The sequence below is a fragment of the Micropterus dolomieu genome, linkage group LG08 (assembly GCF_021292245.1).
Source record: "Micropterus dolomieu isolate WLL.071019.BEF.003 ecotype Adirondacks linkage group LG08, ASM2129224v1, whole genome shotgun sequence".
Lineage (NCBI taxonomy): Eukaryota > Metazoa > Chordata > Actinopteri > Centrarchiformes > Centrarchidae > Micropterus > Micropterus dolomieu.
Genome location: NC_060157.1, coordinates 20,354,522 through 20,370,107, shown reverse-complemented (window position 1 = coordinate 20,370,107; position 15,586 = coordinate 20,354,522). Strand labels below are relative to the sequence as shown.

Below are 15,586 nucleotides of genomic sequence, written 5' to 3'. Positions count from 1 at the left end.
ATATGTGGTAAATACCTTTTTATATACAGTCTATGGTAAATACACATTTATCACACCAGGCAGCGATAGAGAAAAAAAAACTGTGGAAAAAATTAAACAATAATTATTTATTTATGATAATCGATAATTTAAAAAGAAATTGCCTTAGGTCATTTACATAACTTTCAATAGTGTTTGGTGGCTCCCCCCAAAGTAACAAAGTACCAAAAATTTTATGGAAATTTTTATTTTAAAACATTTAGCTCTACTGAGGGCACAAACAAAACAAAACTAAGAGATCTGTTTTATGGGGTTTTTTTTAAAAATCACAGCCAGAGTTGAGTAGTCAGATAGCGCTTAATACAAGACGCAAGTGTGATTTGACGCTTTTGCTACACGGGCCAACTTTACCTTGAGTCTTTCGATAGCCTCCTCTCCTCCAGGGGTGGACATGATGCGCTCCTGGATGCTGGTGACAGACTGAAGGCCCACCTGGCTGCACAGTGAGCCAGAGGATGGAGAGGCTGTCAGGGAACCAATAGGGGCTGTGGAGAAATGGCCAGGGCGTTGGTTCTCTGAGGCTATCAAGTATCTATTCTTATTGTTCTGAATGTCTTTGAGGTCTGAGCCAACAGCAGGAGAAAATGAGAGAGAGAGAGAGAGAGAAGTGCGGTAGGCCCAGGACGGGATAGGATAAACCACATAAAATGGAGGAACCACATAGAAAGGGGAGAGAAAGATGGGGGGAAAAGAGAAAGGACAAAAGGGAAGGGAAGACCAATGTAAGACACACTTTGTACGTCAAAGGGTTAAGACAAACAAATCCAGCATAATGGTCAGCTACAGAGCATAGCAGTTTTCACTCCATGTGATTCACTACTGTGCGTTTGCGCCAACTTTTCAACTCGAGTAAATGCATTCAATTTCAGCTTGTACTCTAGAGAGTTTCCAGAGGGCTGCAGAGCATTTAACCCAGAGCACTAGTTTATACGATTTCTGAGTAGTAGAATGATGCTGCTTTGTTGCTTTTGTTTTGAACTCTAATGTGAGTGAGAACACGCTGTGTGAAAACTGCTATCAGTGTATCAACTACAGGATGGGAAGGAGATGGAGGCTGCAAGAAGGTCCAGAGGGAGGATAGATGAGAGTCGTTGACACATGCTGCCAAAGTTCAGCCCGCAGTCAAGTAGTTCGATTCAACACACGCACACACACACACACACACACACACACACACACAGTAACGGAGCCACAGCAGCCTCCTCACTAAAGGTCAAGCAGCTCATGTCAATATAATGGCCTCAAGGAGATCTGAGGTAACGGCCAATAGAAGTGGAGTTCTCATTTTGGAGATAAAAAATTAGTACAGCTGACACTGGCAATGTAGGCTTTTCATATTCCATATTATAAAAAAGGAAATGCATTAAAACCCAACTACAGAGCTACTGAACTTTACTAGTTCATAGACTGATAACAGCAGCAAAAAGCTAAATTTTAACCTGCAAATTAGTTAAGCTTTTGGTCAGGGACACTTCCCAGGTTAAAAACATTTATACAGATTATTAGCACAAAAGGCCAGGAGGGAAGAGGTAGTAGGGATTTTTGAGAATACGACAGAGGGCACACTTACAAACTAACTATTCAATACAAACTACCTAAGTTAGTTAACTCTGTATACATACACCTCTGGTGTGGCTACTAGGCATTTTAAATCATGCACCTTTCTGTCTGTAGCTCTGAGCCTCAGTTTGGGAACTGAGAAGTGGCATTCTAAAGCTGTGAGCACTGTTACCTGCAGCGGATGGTTAGTGAAAGAAGACAAAATAAAAAGCAGAAAGACCACGGTCAAGAAAAGAAGCTTGAGAAAGAGAGTTGAAGACTGACATGGTAAGAAAATTATGCGTGGGGACGACAGCTACGCTACACAAGCTATTCTAAAAGTAATGTTTCTAAATTAAATATTCCCAAAAAAGGTGGATTTGAGCTTTGAGCTTGTAAATAGCTGCCTCACCCCCGTCATTCTGAAAAATAACAAAAACACAAGTGCAAAGCATGCTAATCCTTGCGAAATCGGCACACCTACGAAAGCCTTGCATTTCTGGGTCTGCTTCTATTAAGCTTTTGCTTTTTCAGCATTAACATGCAAAGCTGGTAGCAGATTTAATATAGGGTAATGGTGGCATAAGCAGTGTTAGCCATTATTAATAGGGAAAATAACGATAAGGCAATTATTCACCACCACACATATATACACACATTTGATTCCACTTCCTGGGCAATCATCCCCCATAGGATCGACTGAGGGGATGCAGGAAAAGATGAGAAGGGTCAGAGGTCAGCACCAGTAGAATGGGAGGAAAAGGTTACAGACATTTCTTAGTGAGCTGGATGACAACGATAATGAGCATGAGAAGAAATGGCGATGAATGACTTGTTAAGTGCCATGTCATTAGGCATGATCTAAGCAGGCATTAGCAAGTAGGCAGCTTATTAATCAATTCAGATATTAGTTATTAATGGTTGTATTATTATGTCTCTAATTGACTAAGCTATGAGCCATTACTCTTGTGTACACAAAATGAAGTGTGATAGTTTAATGTGGCTTTAAACTACCATTTCTGTTGTCAGTCACAATCAGCCACATGGGATCATTAAATGATTTAGAAATAATTGTACAGGATGAAAACTATATATATATATATATATATATTTTGTGTAAATGTTGTATTCTGTAGTACATATCATACACAGTACAAAATAAATATCACACATTTCACTCTGTTAGCAGGCATAATAAACCAGTATCTTGGCAAATATGTTTCTAAAAGCTTTTTAGTTTTGTACTAGGCACGGGTACAAGACGGGTACTGAGGTGAAAACAGAGTTGGACGGCTGAAAGCAATGAGATAGTGAAGTAGAAAGAAGATGTTGCCAACTTGTGGTAGACTCGAGAGAGAAAGTAGATGCTGTGTGGCTGCAGATGTGGCCTGCTGTGACAGCATAAAACTCACTGTCCAGGATGTCTCCCAGGCCCTGGGCACGGAGCAGTTCCTTCAGTCGAGAGACTTCATCCTTCAGGTCACGCACCAGCTTATTGTTGGGATCCTCATTGATGACAGCATTGCATTTGATGTTCTTCGCTCGGTCAGCATAGCTAAAAATAATTACAGAAATAAACTTTAATCATAGTTAAGGGTCACAATTTTTGGTTTTGTTATTTTCCTGTTGTATTTTGAAAAAGTCCTTCCTTATGTGTCTTGTGAACTTTACTTCCTGCCCGAATTAGCTTCACCTGTGTCTTGCTATCCTCCCCTCCCTCACTCATGTATTCAAGTTAGTGTGTATCTGTATCTTCATCAAGCGTCCCAGACCGTCTCCAGCAATATCTTGTTTTTTTTGTTTCTTGCCAGCTCCCTTTTGGATTTATTTGCTTGTTTGAACTGGTTTGACCCCTGCCTGCGTTCATTCTCTGTAAGCCTGTACACCCTTTAATTTTATTATTAAAAGTATTCCATAGAACTGAACCTGATCTGCCTCTGTGTTCTGCGTCTTGGTCCACTCCATTGATTTCCTGATCCTTACTTAACTCACTCTGACAGTTAAATGTCAAATGCAAACAATAAACTGGAAATATTTTATCAGTTATTATCTTTGTCCCGGATGGAAACCTTACCGGAGTGTGCTAAGAGTTTCATCGTAGTTGATATCTGCAGGACTGAGGGCAGCTACCATGGCTGTTCTCGAGTTTCCACCTGATAAAAAAAAGATCAGTAAAGAGGTCAATTATGTGGCAATGTTTACAGACATAAATGCCACCATATTCCACCGGTAATGGATGTTTGTCAGGGGGTGTTAATGTTCATACCGAGGTTCTCCCTCAGCAGCCATGTCAGAACAGAGTCTCTGTACGGGATGAAGTCAGTCTTCTTCTTCTTCTTGCTCTGCAGTAAACAAACATGATCTTTCTGTTTTAACACTGAAAATCAGGAATGGCAGTTAAGATTGAACACTGTTCCGATGTACCATGACAAACACCTTATATTTAATGGACAGGAGGATCAGGTAAAATGAGTAGAGGCTTGACTTGATTAGCTTTTTTGTGGAAATTACTATGCATGGTGCCTAAAACCCCAGCACTTAGGTGATAAAAATGGTGCTGGCAGAATGAACAATGTGCAGCAACTTCAACATAGCACATGGCAAAAGGCTATCACATCGCCTCATGGGTTGGAATCAATGGTTAGGGGTTGAGCTGTCAAAGGGTTTTACCTTGCTGGTACAGTTATCCTGTGTAAGCAGGCATTACAAGGACAAGAGAAGAGAAAACAGAAGGGAAGACATTATCGCATGCCAGACTACAAACATTAATTCCTTGAGAAGACAGGGTCAAGTTGTAGAAGGTAGGAGAAAAAGCTAAGAGGGAGAGAAAAGAAATCGAAACAGACGTAACACTCACCACTTCAGCCAGGGCAGAGATAACCTTTCCTAACGTGGTGAGAGATTTGTTGATGTTTGCTCCTTCCTGCAATGAAGAGAAGAATATATTATTTAGGAGCCATCAAGCTAACGCTAGTCAACTGTTAATGCTGGGTGTCTGAATTAGTCTTACCTTTAGCCTGGTACCTTTAGCTCCAGTGGAATCTGCTCGTTCACTTCCTGCCAAGTCTACCAGACTAATTTTACTGACCTGAAGAGGGAGTAAATGCATTTCAGATGCATAAAGCTTATGAATAATTTACATTTGATTGACAACAAACCAAGAGAAGATGGGAATATTACTGCAACAATGACAGCACTGACTGCTGTATGCATAGTTCATGATGAAAAACACTCAAACAGCTAAGAAACTAAACAGTCAAAAATCTTTAGAAGTGTAACCCATTTTAAACATTTAGAAATTACTGTCAAGTAAGATGCAGCTAGGCAGTAAAATCTGATAGAGTGGCTAAATACAATGGCCATTGTGTTTACAACAACACAGTGGTCTTTTGTCTATCCGCAGTCAGGGGAAGTCAAATCTAAAATGGCTCTTTTTTCCTTCTCCGATCACCACAGACTAAGAGGACCGTAGGAGATATCCAAAAATCAAAACTCAATGAGTTGTAAGTAGACAAGTATGAAGAAACACACTCCCAACAGCTTGGGATTAATGAAGAGTAATAAACATGGCTATGTGTGAACATTTCATGATCTAATTTAAAAATCAGAAGGTGGCTGTCCCTCTAGACTCCTGACCTTTTCTGTGGAGAGGTCTGTTTCGCTGTCATATTTCTTCTGCGTGAAGACAATGGTGAAAACAGCATGGGACCTGCTGCTGGTCTCATTCATGTTGGTGGCAGCCACAGTTCTGTAACACATACGGGCATAGTTAGGAAATACAAAGCGATAACGAATCACTTTTTCTTTTTTTCTTCTGAGAACTTTAATCATTTGTCCTTTTAAATTATTCTGCATCATTAAAGCTAAATCCATGGTCTTGGCTATTACTGGAGCTATCATCACTGAGTTTAACGCCTATTAGAGTGAATTGAGTCTAAGGGATTATTTTGTGCGGTAGAGGTGGATAATACTGTGAGGACACCAAATACAAATACTCAAGGCATACTCAGAGGGACAGTCACACAGGAGATACAGGCTTTTCACACCATGTTCTAGAAATAAGCCTTCTGAGTCAGCACCAGAAGATTAAGGCAGGGTTCACTCCTCCCCACAGGAGCTCTCATAATACACACATACACACAGTAAAACCAACACACATGCACACATATAAATCACATGCACTCATTCTAATGAGAAATACTTACTACCTGCAATTTAAGAAAGGTTATGTATGTGAAGAATCTCGTTCTTCCAGGTCAAGCTGGACTTGTTTTATTAAAACTTCCCCATAAGGAAAGTTCCAGTGTCAAGAATATATCTAGCTGTTCCTTGATCAACACTGATGATCGAGCTAAAGAAATCTATGTGATAAGAACATTTCCTGATTCCTAATTATTACTATTCTTGCCTAAATGGTCTCATGCTTATGAGGATGTAGGTTAATCACATCATCACCGCTAATCACCAACACTATTACTTTCCCTTCCCCCATCCCACAATCTCAGCATGATTCCAGTGCTTGGCTCACCTGGCCTTGTTGCCTGCGTCCATTAGGTCAGCGATGTCTGTGTAGGAGGTAACAGCTAGCTTGGACAGGTCTTCCACGTAGGGGCCCAGTAGCGGGTGTTCTCGCACTCGAAGGTTCCCTTTGTTCTTAGGATTCAGCAAGTCTCGCACTCGTTCACAGTAGATCTCCATGTAACTGACCTAGAAACAATTGCAAAAGTAACCGTTATATCAGTTGAGATGAATGTAAACTATTACAATGTAGGTCTAAACAATTTAGATATATTAAAGAAAAATTTTCATTTTTTTAAATTATTGAGCCACGTCAGAGGCAGGGGCTGAGAATAGGGATTACAGATACCAAAGCACTCCGAGACTCACCTCTACTGAGTAGGAGAGCTCGTCTTTGTTGTTGTCCTCATTGATTTTCTCAAATAGATCTTCACAGAGCTGAGAGGCAGAAAAAGAAGATGCTTAGTGCAAATTAACAGCATGTGGAATGTGAAAGGGACAATAAATAGGAGGGAGATATGTGGACCAACAGAAAAACAAAATTCTGACAATTTATTTATTTGCATATATTGTATAGCAAATTATTCAGCAATAAAACATCAGACCGTAAGTTCCAGAGCGCATCAGATGACAATAAACTAATAATTACTAATGCAATTATATCTATCAGACAAATAAGGTCTAAATACGTGGGTCATTAAAAAATACATAAAATCAATAGTCATTTGTACAGCAAGGCTTTTAGTCATATTTCAGGGAAATGCATACAATTACTGCAAAGCCTTGGTGGTCTATGGCGTGCAATACATTAACACTGTTTCCTGGGTTTTAATCTGGCCCATGTCTCCAGCTCTGGCCCAGTTTTACTAAACCAGGCAGTGGCTACAAGGGGTAGCAACGGTGGACACAAGACAGCTAGCTGTGAAATGCTAACATAAATGAGGAAATGGATGTTAAGGAGGCAAACATATGTCTTAACCTCTGCTACGCAATTCGAAACTTCTACAGATGTCTACAGAAACATCTAATGTAGAACAAACCATGGGAATAATTCCTTCCTGCCCCTCCTCCTGCTTGCCCATCATGGTATAGGATTTGCCAGCTCCTGTCTGGCCATAAGCAAAGATGCAGACGTTGTAGCCCTCAAAAGCATGCGCCAGCATTTCCTTGCCAATATCATTGTACACAAGGTTCTGTGATGCAAAGCAGGGGTCTTCCGGCTGTGGGAAAGATAGAGAAATTACTTAAAATGTATAAACTCATGGTATTTCAAATTTACAAAATATATGAAACTCGCTTCAGATATTTTCTATTTTCCTTCATATAGGTCATTACACTGGATAATGGAATAGAGAAAATGTTCAAACTCACCGTAGTGTGTGACCAGTAGGAGTAATCAAAACTGAAGGTCTTTGCTGGTTCTTTTGGGGCTTTGGGGTTTGCAATAACTGTGGGAGAAGAACAAAATTAGTAATGTGGCTGATAATATCTGGTTGGAATATGATTATGAGACAATAACTGCTCCCATGTTCATATAGTTTCATTTTAAGGTCTGCCTGAAGTTATTTAATTCATGCTACGTCACATATTAAGACTTTGATTCAATCCCTTCTAGCACAATTTAGTATTTAGCAAAAGTCGCTTCTTTGCAATCAAGCTGAATTATGACACGGAATATTTAACCAACTACTCATTGAAACACAAAATTCTTCCCTGGCCTTGTGGTTTCTTTACAAACCTGTTGTCTATTTGCAACTGAATGTGTCTTTTTGAAGTTCTAAGTTAAGAGCATCATATAAAATGTTTCAGTTTAAAGGTTTTTGTTTTCTTTTGGCACATTCACTTTAAAACTTAAACATCAGCACCATCAACCAAACTCCTATCTCTCATTTAAAGAGAGTATTCATGTATTTCAGTTTCACATAATAAATGACTCCAATTAGAGGCCGATTAATAAACAAATTATGTTTATCCTGGTTGGCAAATAGTGGGTCCTGTTCCTCAATCAGAGCACTAACTGTGATATACTTGGAACTGAAAGTCACATGAGCCTGTGACTGATGGCCATTGTCTTTTTTGAGAACTGCAACTGATCGTGTCAAGTTTTTCCAAACAAGCCATCTTTAAATCAGTATCTTGTTCATCGTATGCACTGATAAGTGTAAAAGACAAACATTACAGAGTTTAAAAAACTCCCACTATACCACCCTCACCTGTTGTATCTGCAAAAGGCATGATGACACAATATTTACACACTACCCAGCCATTCCCTATGGCCACACAAACATTTCTTAATGAACAAGAATTTGCAGCCATGCCTGGTATGTCATCCCTCTCAACCATGCTTGCTGGTACCCGTGGGACTAGTGTTCAAGCTTTCCACACTGGGGGGAGGGGGGGGGAGCGAGAGAGACAGAGAAGACTAAGAATTTACTGTAGGATATTTGTATATATCCGTACACCAGTTTTTCCTCAAATTCCCCCTTTTAGACAAACTTTTATTGACTAGCTGCCTTGCGTCAGGGCCAATGCACAGAGTTCGCTCAGGCTGGACACAAATGCATACCTCCACCATCAGATCTGAGGGGAATGTGAAGAGGAGGGAGCAACAAAGAGGCTAGTGGGAAAAAAGGATTTGAGAGACAAAAAGTAACAGCCTAGCAACAATCCAAACAGACCAACAATAGAAACCAAAGACAGGATGAGAGGAAAAACTGTGAATCTGCACCTTAGTAAGAACATAATCTGTATTTTGAGCATTTTCACTCTTTCCGAGCAAATCTCCAGCGTGCACCACAAAGCAGTAATTAGCGTTGTTTCATGCAAATTCTGTGCTTTTGCTAATGGGCAAATTAAAGCCAGGGCTGGCTCCTCAACATGAGGGTGCTTAGATCTACTACAAATTGTCAACATGTCTCTCCTCTCAGGTTTTTTCCCCACAGGCCCTGAAAACTGCAGTCATTAAGCCACTCTTAAAAAAGAGCAATCTAGACAGGTCACTAATGAGCAATTATAGGCCCATATCAAATCTCCCATTTTTAAGTAAAATCATTGAAAAGGCTGTTTTTCAACAGCTCAGTGCTTTCTTGGCACTAAATAACTGTTTTGATGTCGTCCAGTCAGGTTTTCGACCACACCACAGCACTGAGACAGCTCTTGTTAAGGTCTTCAATGACATCCATTTAAACACTGACAGTGGCAGAAAGTCTTAGTATTATTGGATCTCAGTGCTGCATTCGACACGGTCGACCACAACATATTACTAGACAGACTTGAAAACTGGGTTGGACTTACTAAAATGGTTTGAATCTTACTTAAAGGACAGGGACTACTTTGTGTCTATAGGTAATCACACGTCTGAGTTGACAAAAATGGAGTTCCCAAGGCTCCATTTTGGGACTTCCTTTGTTTAACATTTACATGCTTCCACTGGCTCAGATTATGAAAAACAACAAAATATGTTACCATAATTATGCAGATGACACACAGATTTACATAACCATTTCAACAGGGGACTATGATCCCAAACGGGTGCTGAGTAACTGTATTGAGCAGGTCAATGGCAGGATGTGCCAAAATTTTCTTCAACTGAACAAAGATAAAACTGAAGTTTTTGGAGCCAGGGAGGAACGATTGAAAGTCAGTGCTCGACTTCAATCTGTAATGTTAAGAACCACAAATCTTGGTGTAGTCATGGAGCTGATTCAGAACGCTGCTGCTCAAGTCCTCACTAAGACCAAAAAGGTGGATCCAAAATACATTTCTGATCTTCTACTTTGTTACGAACCATCCAGACCTCTCAGGTCGTCTGGGGCAGGTTTGCTTTCTGTCCCCAGAGTCAAATCTAAACAAGGAGAAGCAGCGTTCAGTTATTATGCTCTGTATATCTGGAACAAACTCCCAGATAACTGCAGGTCTGCTGAAACTGTCTTTTTTTTAACCATTGCTTTTAATTAAATATTTAAGATTTTTCTTTTTACCACTGCTTTAACTAGTAGATTGATAACTTACACTGCACTGTAACATTTACTGTATTGTTTTCTTTTTCTTTGTTTTTAGCTTTTTACCATTGCTTTTAATTAAATATTTACACCGTGATAAATGAGTAGGCAATTGAGTGGAAAGATAATGAGAGTGAGATTGAACAGAGTGAAGGAATTGGTCTTAAATCTCGCGCCTGAGGGATTTGCAGGCACCTTTGTCCACCTGTAAACGCGCCGGTGGGTCCAGAGTATAACTGGATCAAAGCGGCCTGCAGACAGACATGTCATAGTTTCTCTGTAGTGTCCGAGGGTTTTTGGAGTTTCAGTGGACCCAAAGATTGCTCTGGACCCGAGTAAAGACTAGCTAGAGAGAGTAGATTAAGTGTGCTTCTCTGTTTATTCTCTTTTCAAAATAATTGTAACTCAATTATTTGCTCAACCCCTCAGCCTGTTTTTATTTTCCATTTAACTCTTTTAACCCTGATTGTACACTGCACTGTAACTTTTATTATTTTTTTAATGTGTATTTTTTCAATTTCCCTATGTTGCTTTTAAACTTTTTTATATTTCCCCGTTGCTTATGTTTTATGTAAAGCACTTTAAATTGCCTTGTTGTTGAAATGTGCTATACAAATAAACTTGCCTTGCCTTAAGGCTTTTGCATCAAGATGTCCCAGACATCCTTGGGTGCCTTGTGCATTCAGAGGTTTTCAGCACACTTATCAATAATGCAGGAGATGTGGAGAGACAGGGATTGAATATCGCCCTCCACAGGTCCCATGCTGACAAAAAAGCACAGCGTGTCCTCACAGTGAAGAACACTAACTGCTTCATGACAAATATGTCATCATTATAGCAGCTGCCATTGCACTGAAACTCAGATAACTACAACCTAGCACAGGTAGCAACAATGCATTTGTTTGTACACCCCACACTCAAACAGGTTAAGGTGCACAGGCGGAGCAGCAGCTTCCATTTTGGGCACTGGAAGAAGATATAGCAAGACGTGGCTATATAAAGCCAAATTTCACCTTTGACCTGCCTCCAAAGGGAAATTGGAGCCAGGGCCTGAAGAAACTAAGGGGGATTAAAGTTACCCGTTACCCCCTATTCCCCTTTCCTGGAGCAATCTACAGTGGCTATTAATGAAGGCACAGCCTAATTCAGAGTCATTCAGAGCCAGTCACATTCAGTGTCCACGAGGCAATTTAGAAGTAAAAACAGAAAGATGATGAGACAGTGCCACAGTGGGTTGCCCATGACAGGCCAGCGAGACTGACGCTGACAAACTGGCCTCACTGAGAATCACAGCTGTGTTCTAGCAAGACAAGAAATGATGTGAGCTATTAAATATCTGAGCCTGTCAACTTCCCCGGGTTGTCTCATCAGACACAAGGGTGGATGACGACGTATAAAAATATATAGCAGCAGCTAGTGGGAGACTGCTCAGCTCCTAAAAGGCAACTCATGCTCACGATGTGGCATGAACATCTCATCTGATTGCCCACTCCATTGATCTCAGGACTGATGGCTGCGTCACCCATGTGTTCCTGACAGTGAGTCATAAGAGTGGGTCTCTCATGCAAGACTCTATAAAAGTGTGTCGAAGGAAACGATGCAGTAAGGAACAGGGATGGCAAAGGTTACGTGTGTACAGTCTAAATTCTTATTACCTGTACCAATTATTGTGTCATCACACACATCGGTCAAATGTTGAATGTGTGCGAGGCAGAATGAGGAGAATTTTTATCCCTGCCAACTGACATTAAGAGAAGACAAGTGTGCCCCCATATCTTCTAACTCACCTATTTTATATTAACTGAGTATCAGTCACTCTGTCCCCTTTTTACACTTGCACCTGTATATGATGCTTACAAACAGAATCTATGTGAGCACTGATGCACGACAGTAATATTCACAAGGTGAAGAAGGTAAGATGTCAATGAGAAATTCCTATGGTGGGACTGTTTACTATAAATGGAAAGAAGAGTCATTATCCTGGACTTAAAATGGCAGACACATTCTGCTGTCTAATAAACGTCATCATTCTCAACCATGGCAACAGGTATTGGCGAGATTTTGGTTGCCATAACAACCTCAACTTGGCACAGAAGGGGAGGATGCGGCACATTGGGTTCTGTTTTTTCTTGCCTCAAGCATTTCCTATTACAGCTCTGTAGACATTATGCTGAATTACTTAAAAATACAGGTTTTTGGTCAATTACTCATTTATCAAACCTTGATTTAAGGATTCTAATCCTTTAAAATCCTGAAACATGCAAAAGGGATAGTGAGAAAAGCTTAAGGATTTATCACCAAGACATTAAAAGGTTCAGTGTGTAATATTTAGGAGGATCTATTAAAAGAAATGTAATATAATATGTTTTCCGTGGTGTATAAAGACCTTACATAATGAACCCTTGTGTTTTTATTACCTTACAATGAGCCATTTCTATCTATATGCACCGCAGGTCCTCTTGCATGGATGTCGCCATGTTGCGCTGCCATGTTTCTACAGTAGCCCAGACGGACAAAAGTCTCTACAGAGAGTGTTTTGTCACTATGTTGAATGTAACGTAGAAGAAGAACAACAAGAACAAGCAACTTAAGTAATACTAGTTGACTGGTTTGTTAGAAGTAAGAAAAGGAGAGAAATTTGGACAAATGGAGGCCCACACGAATTATTTAGCACAAGAGCCAACAGGGCGTGTCAGCCACCATAGCCTCTCCTGCACGCTTGGAAAGGGAGGGGTGAGCGGTGACTGATGGTTCATTCATGTGGTGTCAGAATCAGTGAGCACAGTAAATCACACTTTGCTAGCTTCTTCTAATCATTCATCAAAGTACATCTACATGACAGGTGCTGTTATAAGAGCAACGGATTAAGGTAGGTCTTAACCGCAGTGCAACGTGTTTGCGTAGCGAGTGAGTGGACGAGCGAATGAGAGAGAAAGCGGCAGAAAGTGACGCTGAAAGCAAGTGAGTAATAAGTTGTCAGTCTGGCAGTAAATGTACAGTGTAGGTCACTGTGTGTCCATTATTAAAAGCATGTCTGTTGTTTCCACAACTGCTGGAAAGGGAAGGCGCTTAGCGCTAGCTGACATCCCCCTGAGCTTCAGGTATGAAGGTTGATCAGGATTGGACGGGGGCGGAGCCACGTGACTACACACACACACACACACACACACACACACAAACACACACACACACACACACACACCTACAACATAAAAAAGCCAGATTCACACACACTAACCAGGACTCACTATCTGTAGTATTAAATAACCAAAATGGGGAAATTACGTCGGTTAGAGGCTCTGAATTTTGATTACCTTCAATTAGCCGCTGGTTGCAATTCACAACCCTCCCCACTAGATGCCACTAAAACTTACACACTGAACCTTTAACTTACTTATGTCAGATGCCATTAGCATTACCAGAAACAAAAGAAAAACCATTTTATAAATTACAAAACCCTGCTGAGCACTGACACAACTCTTGGTGACACACAAGGCAGGAACTAGGTCAGAAATTTAACATCACCAATTAAACAGTAACATAGAGGACTGCTACTGCATCATCATCAGGCCATCAAAAAATACTAAACTTCCATTACATAAATTGGTGACATGCAAATCTATGCGGGAGGCTGTGTAGGAGACACGATTCTCTCAAGACAGAGGAATTCAGTCAGAGCCCTATATGCAGTGAACAGACACAAGCTACTGGGTGGCACATGAGGGCAGGTCAAATGTTTGTCCAAGCTCTGCATTTTCAGTTCCTGTTCTGCAGAATATGGGTCTGATAGGATCCTGGCACGCCACAGGAGCCCTCCATTTAAAGGCACGGTGGATACCAGTTAACTAACCACATCCTGCTATCTATAGAACGTCACTCAGCTGGTTGCAGCCGGCAGACATTTTGTGCTCCAGTGTTCAACATGGGGCCTATAATCCGGCCAGGAAAGCAAAGACAACCCTCAGTAATTAGGTTGTCAGGAGGTCTCAGAGCACCACATGGGGACTAAAAGCTAGCCCCATTCACCTGAGACTAGCAGACAAGCAGGGTCTAAAATGGCTGAGCAGTAACCCCCCCCCGAGGACATACTAGCTGTTAGTGCAAGTTGATCTGTGCCTGTCCGGCATCACAAGAATAAGCATAAAGGGCATAAATAAATGTATCTCTAAAATATAAGGAAAACACATGAATAAGCTGCTAAGGGAAACCAGGCATTCTGAGAAATAATATCTGTGCAGAATTGTAATTACCACATGTGCTTCTTTCAGCAGGACTGAGGAATTTTAATAATATCCCTGGGGTCTGTGTGCAAATGGGCAGCGGTGTGATGTAACAGTTCACTTATTTCACTCATTTAATTCACAACATTTAATTCACTCATACAATTACAGACTGCCATTTTCTACTAGATTTTAAAAAAAATCAGCAGTTGACAAGACATGCAAGTAGGTTCAGAAAATGTTCTGAGCAATGTCCATTACACATAATACTCACATCACTCACACATAATACTCCACCACACCAATATTCCACCATTAGTACATGCTGCCTGACATACCAAAAATACATTTATAATTTACCATCTCTGTTTTTTTGTTTGTGTTGATTGCATGTGCAGTGACAAACCTAATTTCAAACATAATTGAAGGAACTGCACCAAAATAAGACATGTAATTTAAAAAAAAAAAAATCTGCTTTGGTTTGTGTAGGGCAGGGACACTGTGCCCCCCCAGAAAGTGCAAGTCCCTCTAAATCTGAAAGACTTAATTTTGACGCAAATTGCAGCACCTGTGCCTTTCGCCTCACATTTAGCCCTTTTCCACCATATGGTACCAGCTCAACTCGCCCCGACTCTCCTTGCCTTTTTTGGTTTTCCACTGGGGAAAGTTGTACCTGGTACATGCTACTTGTTTTTTTTTCTTCGTATCACCTATGTCGAGATTCCAAGTGAGCTGAAGCGATACCAAAAGGTGACCTGAAAAAAATGCAGACTACTGACTGGTCAGAGAAAATCGTCACTATTCACTGCATCATCATCATTGCACACACCAGAAGGGGGCCAGTGTTTTATATTTTACAATTTTCATATGCTATTTCACTTTCACAATCCACTTCTGAGACATTTTGAGGCGAGAAATCAACTGTGTAGATTTCAAATATTGACAGTTTTACAAAAATTGATGATGGATCAAAAATGTGCTCAAACATTATCAAAGTTGAGAAGCTCCACAAGTGCCGGCAGGGGAATCTAGCGAGTCAACCGAAGGGGGGGGGGGGGGGGGGGGGGGGGATCTAGTGAATCAACCAGCGGGGGTAGCTAGTGAGCCGGCCAGCCAGTCACGCTCACAGACCCCTCTGGTTCCATAGTCACACACAGACAACTCCAGCAACAATGGCAGAGGAAACCACAGCTGTAGGTGAAGAGAGAAAAAAATAGCTCTGAATGTAGTTAATCTAGTTCTGCCACTCTAAAATTGACTAACACTTAG

At 40.8% G+C, this 15,586-nt stretch overlaps 1 protein-coding gene across 3 annotated transcripts in view; it reads right to left on the bottom strand.

Annotated features, from left to right (window-relative positions):
• Positions 1–15,586, bottom strand: part of kif1b (kinesin family member 1B) — a 62,590-nt gene that overhangs the window by 33,842 nt on the left and 13,162 nt on the right. For all 3 annotated transcript variants that reach the window (XM_046057148.1, XM_046057146.1, XM_046057147.1), the window contains exons 3-13: positions 7,468–7,544; positions 7,137–7,316; positions 6,466–6,534; positions 6,107–6,285; positions 5,215–5,326; positions 4,589–4,666; positions 4,436–4,501; positions 3,845–3,920; positions 3,653–3,731; positions 2,991–3,133; positions 391–524 (exon numbers count right to left, since the gene is read on the bottom strand). In XM_046057148.1, the coding sequence (XP_045913104.1) occupies positions 391–524; positions 2,991–3,133; positions 3,653–3,731; positions 3,845–3,920; positions 4,436–4,501; positions 4,589–4,666; positions 5,215–5,326; positions 6,107–6,285; positions 6,466–6,534; positions 7,137–7,316; positions 7,468–7,544 (1,193 nt within the window). The remainder of the gene's footprint in view (positions 1–390; positions 525–2,990; positions 3,134–3,652; positions 3,732–3,844; positions 3,921–4,435; positions 4,502–4,588; positions 4,667–5,214; positions 5,327–6,106; positions 6,286–6,465; positions 6,535–7,136; positions 7,317–7,467; positions 7,545–15,586) is intronic.